The sequence below is a fragment of the Thermobia domestica genome, chromosome 6 (assembly GCF_964235325.1).
Source record: "Thermobia domestica chromosome 6, izTheDome1.hap1.1, whole genome shotgun sequence".
NCBI classification, from domain to species: domain Eukaryota; kingdom Metazoa; phylum Arthropoda; class Insecta; order Zygentoma; family Lepismatidae; genus Thermobia; species Thermobia domestica.
Window position 1 is genome coordinate 196,478,682 of NC_137459.1, and position 7,940 is coordinate 196,486,621.

The 7,940-nt window shown below is 35.2% G+C and overlaps 1 protein-coding gene across 1 annotated transcript in view; it reads right to left on the reverse strand.

Annotated features, from left to right (window-relative positions):
* The window catches only part of LOC145688385 (methyl farnesoate epoxidase-like), a 76,841-nt gene extending 69,230 nt beyond the window's left edge, over positions 1–7,611 (reverse strand). The window contains exon 1 of the mRNA XM_081762556.1: positions 4,608–7,611. Coding sequence (XP_081618682.1) covers positions 4,608–4,692 — 85 coding nt within the window. The 5' untranslated portion in view covers positions 4,693–7,611. The remainder of the gene's footprint in view (positions 1–4,607) is intronic.
* Positions 7,612–7,940: the final 329 nt, after the last annotated feature.

Sequence of the window (7,940 nt, forward strand, 5' to 3'; positions counted from 1 at the left end):
ACATATTTTGTAATATAAAAGCTACAAAGCTGGAAGAATAGTTTGAACCGAGTCATTCGTTCAGAAACGGTTGGGTAAATGGAAAACTCGGACAATACGTATCCCATCATTTTCAAGGACACATTTTTTCTGATTAAAAAAAGTTTGCCCCAGGGTCCTCGCAGGGTCCCAGATGGGGTCCAACTCAAAATTTTCAAATGGCAAGGTGGGTTAAGTAGCACATCGTTTGAAAGCTGTTGTAAAATGAAAGAAAATGCAGCAAGTCTCGACTCTCTACGACAACCCTGTGCAAAATGGTGGAGGGTCAAAAAATAAACAAAATCTTAATTGAAAAGTCCATGGTCACCCCTACAAATTCCAAACGGTGAGACAAATGTGAAAATAAAAAATGGAGTGTGGCATTATTTTCAAAGTACAACAATTTAAGTTAAAATGTCTTGTCCCAGGGTCCCCACAGGGTCCCAGGTGGTGTCGTCCAACTAAAAGGTTTCAAATGGCAAGAGGGGTTAAGTAGCTCATCGTTTTCAAGATCTTGTTAAATGAAAGGAGACGGAGCAAGTCTTGACTTTCTACGACAACCCTGTCCAAAATTAAGGCGGGTCAAAATGTAAACAAAAACTTATATGAAAAACTATGCCCAACTTAAAACCTATGTCATTCATAACAGTACAAATCTGAATCTCTGTTTTTCTCTATTATGTATTTAGAAACAATATGAAGACTAAAGAAGAATTGAATTTCTATTCACTTCAACTATTATTTCATTCGGTAACAACACCATATATGTTTTGTTCTTAATGCACGTTCGTCACGGTTCTCTCGGCATCATTTACTTGAATATAACGAATATGCGATGAACACACAACTCTGACTTCCTACTCATACTGCTAAACAAAAGTTGAATACCTTCGGATATTTTTCTAATTTTGTCATAAGTAGTTCACGCATAAAGGACTTGCTGCACCAGTAGGTTGGGGGCTCTATTTTAACGTATTCGTGATGGTTACATTTGCATGTCATTCGTTGGTTTGATCGCAATACTTCAAGCAATATCAAATATACAAAAAAAAAATCATTTGCAAGATTGGCGAGTAGTACCAAACCATGTGTAAGTCATTTCAGTACATCGAGCTGTGTCACAGTATTCCAAGACATAACATATTTATATACAAACTCATTTTTCACGTCATATTGGATTGCAGATTATACTTTTTGATATTTTGTGGATATCTACTATTAACCATAAACGTAAATATCACATTTCGCTTCTCCAACACAAGTGGTGTGAGCTGGACATACGTTCGATACATAGTGCGGCATTTTGAACTCAATATGTCGCGTTTTTGAACATTTCGTATATTTTAGTCACCTACTAATCAACATTTATGCCAAATTTGGTTTTCGTAGCTTCAGCAGTTTGGTATGCTTATCCTTTCGATATAGGTTTTAAGCAACCATCTTGGATTCAAGGTGGCCACAGATTTTCAATTAAGCTTTTGTTTACGTTTTGACCTTCCGCATTTTGGACAGGGTTATCGTAGAAAGTCAAGACGTGCTCCATCTTCTTTCACTTAACTAGAGCTTTCAAACTATGTGCTACCTCTCTTGCCATTTGAAACTTTTTAGTTGGACCCCACCTGGAACCATGTGGGGACCATGGGACAAGACGTTTTAACTTAAATCGTTGTACTTTGAAAATAATGCCATACTTCCTTTCCTATTTTCATATTTGTCTTACCGTTTCCGATTTATAGGGGTGACCATGGACTTTTTAATTAAGTTTTTGTTTACACTTTGACCCGTCGCCATTTTACACAGGGTTGTTGTAGAGAGTCGAGACTTGCTGCATTTTCTTTCATTTTACAGCAGCTTTCAAATGATGTGCCTCTTAACTCCCCTTGCCATTTGAAAATTTTGAGTTGGACCCCATCTGGGACCCTGCTGGGGACCCTGGGATAAAGTTTTTCACCTCAAAAAGTTTGTCGTTAAAAATAATGGGATACGTGTTGGCCGAGGTTTCCACTTACCCAACCGTTTTCGAACAAATGTCTCGGTTCAAACTATGCTGCCAGGTAATTTTTTGTAGTTCTTACATTACAAAATATGTTGTAACTCACGATATTCCGCCTGGTGGCACGTATAACTTTGGGATTCATCTAGTTATAACATATCAAATGCAAACACAATTGTCTCGTTTGGATCTCAGCGGAGCCACTGCGTGACCCTTCCTTGTTAGTAAGCCCTCTAAGTTTCATAAGAATCGCATTATTGTTTCTAGAGAAATAAACATATTTATATAAAAAAATATGCTATGTGTACTGTTCATTTTACCATATTCATTAGTGCAGATAAAATCACATATAACTACCACGAAAATTACAATATAAGCACATAGATGCCGAAAGCCCAGATATCTAAATCCTAAATCCGAGAAAATCGAAAAGTAATTTTTTTTTTTTTTTTTTGCTGAGTTCACGTGAACATAGCCGGACTATTGAATAATTTCTTCAAATTTGAAGAGTATGTGTATTCCAATAATAATTACACAAAAATTCGAGAGACACGGAACACAAACCAAACTTTATTTACATTTTAAAATACACAAATACACATTGACATCAACTATTTAAGGGAGTCTTACTTAAAGTGCAAATAATATCCGTAAAATAAAGTGAAAGACTTATACAGAACAAACAAAAGAAATAAATTTATATCTAAAAGTTCTCAGTTACGTCAACAGTTTGGTTGACTATTTACTATTTAGCAAAATTTAAAGCGGAGCTTAGCAAAATTTAAAAATAATCATACGTTGAGAGAGTAGTTTAAAACCCAAAACATAAAACATAATACATACAAACATACTGTATAATCTTTTTTACAATAGAAACATTAGTTACTCGTTACACACGAATTTTAATGTAAGCATTTATATTATGTTTGTCGTTTATCAAGAGGTCTAAGCATCTCTAAAATAAAAATCCTACCCTCCATCCTTACCTCTCCTACTTCTAAATGAAAAGAAAAACTATTTAGTTTGTGATTCAAAATGTTTCTTGAATTCCGATCATTACATTAAACTCAAATGTTAGTTGTCAACTTAAATAGAGAAAGTGGAGAATTGCAATAATTTTCAGGGGGCGCGGTGGCTCAGTGGTAGAGCGTTCACCTCCGGTGCTTGGGGTCCCTGGTTCGATCCCAGCTCGCGCCGTGTGGACTTTGTGGTGGACAAACACCGTGCTCGTGGTTTTTTTTTCGGGGTTCTCCCGTTTCCTCCCACTTTCTTCATTCCACCATTTCACTCATCTCTCATTATCACCGTCTCCTTTAGCCTAACAGGCATAACCGTGGGACGTAAAACTTAAAGATTTAATTTCATTTCATTTCATTTTGCAATAATTTTCACAGTCCATTGTTTTGTAAAAGTTAAATGTTTATATAAATTAAACATTAAATGGAAGAGAATTCCGTGGGATATTTTGTTTTAAATGCAAATATTATGTATTTAAACCTGCAGCTGAAATCTGCAAATTGATACTATTAATTGTGTTGAAACACTGAATTAATATTACTCTACACACAGAATCTGTTAACAATTATCATTTAATAAATTATGTGCAAGTTGTTAGGAAATAGAGGTGGAAGGTATTTTACTCGTTTTTCTTCATTTCTTTTATTAAGGTTGACAACTAACATTTGACTTTAAATAATGGTCAGAATTGAAACCCATTTTCAATCCCAAACTAAGTTTTTTCTTTTCATTTAAAAGTAGAAGAGGTAAGGATGAAGGGCAGGATTTTTATTTTAGATATGATTAGACTTTTTTATAAGCGACAAAAATGACATAAATACTTACATTAAAATCCGTGTGTAACGAGTAACTACCGAAAATGGTACAAACGAAAATTTTTGCGGTACTTTCTTTCACAAACGTAGCACAAACGATTGGCATAGGTTTTGTTTCGAAATTCCAAGGTGCGGGGGGGAAGGGGTGTCCAAATCTACCTGTTGCAAAGGGTACAACACGCATTGGAGTAGAAGTAGCCATCATTGGTGAATCACAAGAGTGTGCAGGTCTTTCACGACAATTCCAAGACACATATGTATGGCAAAGAGAACCCGGAAGACCCTTCAGCAACTTGACAGGGAAACGCTGTGCCATGCACCATATTTACCGGACCTTGTACCAACATATTACAGCCTGTTTCATTCCCTCGACAATTAACTCCGTAGGAGATCCTTCTCAAACGAAGGAGATCTGCGGAAGAAACTCACGGACTTCTTCACATCCACGACTGATCGCCACGTTTTATCACCAGGGTATTGTGCAGCTGCAGAAACGTTGGCAAAAGATGTTGGATGCTGACAGAGAAACCTAAAGGTATGCACCGTCCACTGTATTGCTCTTTGTTTATTAGCACTCTAGAACGGCAAGAACTTTTTTGGTTACCTTGTATTACCTCGAAGAAGATAACTTTTCGTCAATACACTACAAAGGTAGAAAGCAACTAAAGCATACCTTTAGTGAATAATAAAGTTTAGGTTTAGTTTGCATTCATCTTATATTGAATTGTTAATTATGAATAAGCAATCATATCATATATACTTACAAGGAGGACATCGAGCTGGCATTCGGGTATCTCGGTAAATATAGAAGCTGACAACGGCCAATACCAAAATCCATAAAATCCACATAGTTCCAGTTTGGGAAAAGCTCAACAGACTAAATACGAGAAAAAATTATCATATACATTATGTAAAGAAAACACATCACAACTTATAAAAAATTACAAATAAAGAAATATTACTATTCTTATTCCTAATTTCAACTTTCGATTTTGCTACTCATTGCTTCAACTTCTTTTAGGAGTAAATGTAACAAACTGTGTCGTCATACAACGCAACAAGTCTAGATTCTTGAGAGTATTCCCATATGAGATTATGTGAAGTTTCTAAAAGATTTTTTGCATGCTTGTTTGTTTTGTTATATGTCCTTATGATGTAAACCAGGGCTATGAAGGACAAGACCTGCTAATATTAACGTGGTTCCGAATTATCATAGGCTCTTGGATTTTCTGTAGTTCACCGATACGCTTATCATAATGCAAGATTAACCCGCATCCCAGTATACACCCTTCCTCATCACAATTCTTTCCAAGGTACACTCATGTCCAAAATTATTGTCGCATGTCTATAAATATGTTGTTGTAGGAACATAATTTGATAACGAGTTCTCCCGGTATTTCTTATAAGGTTAGTATGCGTATAATCGGCAAAGACATGTATGTGGAAAATTTCATGTCAAAAGAGAAGTAAATAAGAACAATACAGCGAAAATAAACTTTCTTATCCATTTAGCAACATTTTGTTTTACTCATTCTAATTTTCGTATTTATAAGTCTTTTCCTACGAAATTTACCACAAATATACATTTCCCGATTATACATATAGTATCAGTATTAAAAGTACCCTGGAAAATCATTATCAAATTATATTCTTACAAGAAGACAGTTATAGATATGCGACAATAATTTTGGACATGAGCGTACTTCGATTACATTACAATTCTAGTCCTAGCAGAAATTATGTAGATACAGATGAATTATGTAAATGGATAAGAACTATAGGACCATTTCTAATTTTATAATTCCAAATTGTGATATGTGTAAGTACGAGGTGTGTTCTAAAATTGTCGAACCTTGATTTTCCCCACGTAAATCAATAAAGTGCGGGATACTTTCTTTAGTGTAGATGCAGAGGAAACACTCATGAACAGTCATGAATTTTTTCCCTCTCGCAGAAAGCATCAGTCGCTGGCAGTTGGCCAACGAATGAAACCGTGTAGTGAGCGGTCATGGGATTTCAGTTTTTCTTTTGTAAAATAACAGAAAAACTTGAGCAGCGGTGTTGCGTCAAATTTTGCCAAAAGCTTGGCCATACCCAAGCGGAAACTATTCAATCGGATCGGTACATTCAATTTTGAAGGAGAATTTGAGTACGAGAGAGTGTAAACGAAATTTTATTCAGGCTTGCATTGTCAAACACAACATTCCTCTCTGTCATCAGGCTCCCTACTCATCCGACATGGCTCCGTGTGACTTTTGGTTATTTCCAAAGCCGAAAATGCCACTAAAAGAGACCTGGTTTGAGTCAAGAGAAGATATCATGCGGAATGCCACAGCATGGATGCTCAGCATTCCAAAAACTTCGTTCCAGAAGTTTACAACAATGGCGAGAGCGCTGGAAGCTCAATACTAAGGAGACTACTTTGAAAGGGGTTAGTGTTTCGGATTTCCAAATCTATAAATGTATTTTTGCCAACCAAAGGTACGATGCTTTTTGAACACACCTCGCATCTATAGAATGGCCATGCCCGTCTGTTCTATAACGACTTCCGATTATCGACAGGTATGAAAGAAAAATGGAAAGTGACAAAGAGGCACGGCTTCACGGAATCTATACAGAATTCTAAGAATAGTTTCCATTTTCTTCTGTTAAATCTCTATTTGAACACGACGTTCTAGAAATCAATCATCTCCTGCTTTAACGGTAACTGCATTATGACAAAAATGGTAATAGATAGCAATAAACTGTTTTTGAATAGATTTAGCGTCTCAGGACTATCACTTTACTGGAAAAGAAAATAGGATACATTTGCTACTACTATTCTGTTAATTGTTGTAACTAATTTACTTCTAGTATGTGAGGAAAAGTTCATTCATAATTACTGTTGTTGTATTAAAGATTAAGCACCAAATTTAATTTTGATTCAAACTTCCTTGGTACTTGCATTAATAATTTAAAAGTAAATCCCTTTCTTTCTTTTCTTTCTTAATCAGTTTCTCAGCTAATTGCTTGTGCTTCCAAGCCCCGAGACACTTCTAATTCAAGCCAGGTGTTACCAGATTGGGCTACAATTAGAGGATTGGGCGACTTTGTAACTGTCCACGCTACCAAGATATCAAATTGGGCGATACGTTACTTTTGGGGCTACTTTTAGTTACCTGCGGGCTATAACTCTTAACAGTTGGCTATTTTTTTTATTTTTATGTATGGAATTACAAAAAAATATGACTTATGTAATACAATAAAAGTTTTATTTGCTGAATAATCTTTTCGCAATGAACAATAGTTTTATTAACATATTCGATACTAGTTGAAATCTCGTTTTAGGCGTTTTAGTCTCCAGATCTGGCAATACTAGATTTTTGAATGATTTGCACTGCTGCAGTATCGCTGACCGTGTTTCTGTCTCAGTTAATGCCTAGGCTTAATAGTTAAATGGAGTTGTGTGAATGTGAACATTATAAACTGAATTGCGTTATTGTATTACTCATATTAACATAATGAATAAGTTGAGTAAATATAATAAAACTTTCCAAAATCCATTGCTCGTAGATAAAGAATTTAGGAAATAAATTGAATAAATGAGGAATAAAAGTGAAAATGCATGCTATAAACTTTGAAAAGGGTATCTCAGAGCCTACAGAACTAACTTAAGCAAATATGTAATTCCTTGAAAATGAGAAGGGCCACTCCTTTTACACTATCGCGGTCTGCTCAGTTCACTACAGACTACCGTTCAGATAGGATTAGTATAATGCTCAAAGAGAACATCTACTGGAAATGTTACATTTTGAAAGGTAAAATTTTATTACAAATACATATTTTCTTACTTTTGTTATAGTTTAACTTATTTATTTTCCAGAAGGCAGCGTATAATGTTTGTTGCGTATTTTTATTTCAAAATGACTTTTAAATATTTTTTGTTGTTGTTGTTGTTGTGAAAGCAACACAACGCATTTATGAAATGGTGCAAAAATTCTTCAAAGAAATATCATATTACCACTCTTAACAGGAAAGGTGTATACAGCCATGCACATTCTATTTATCAAGACTGTTAAATATGCAACTTAAAACATATAATAGGAAGTTATCTCTGA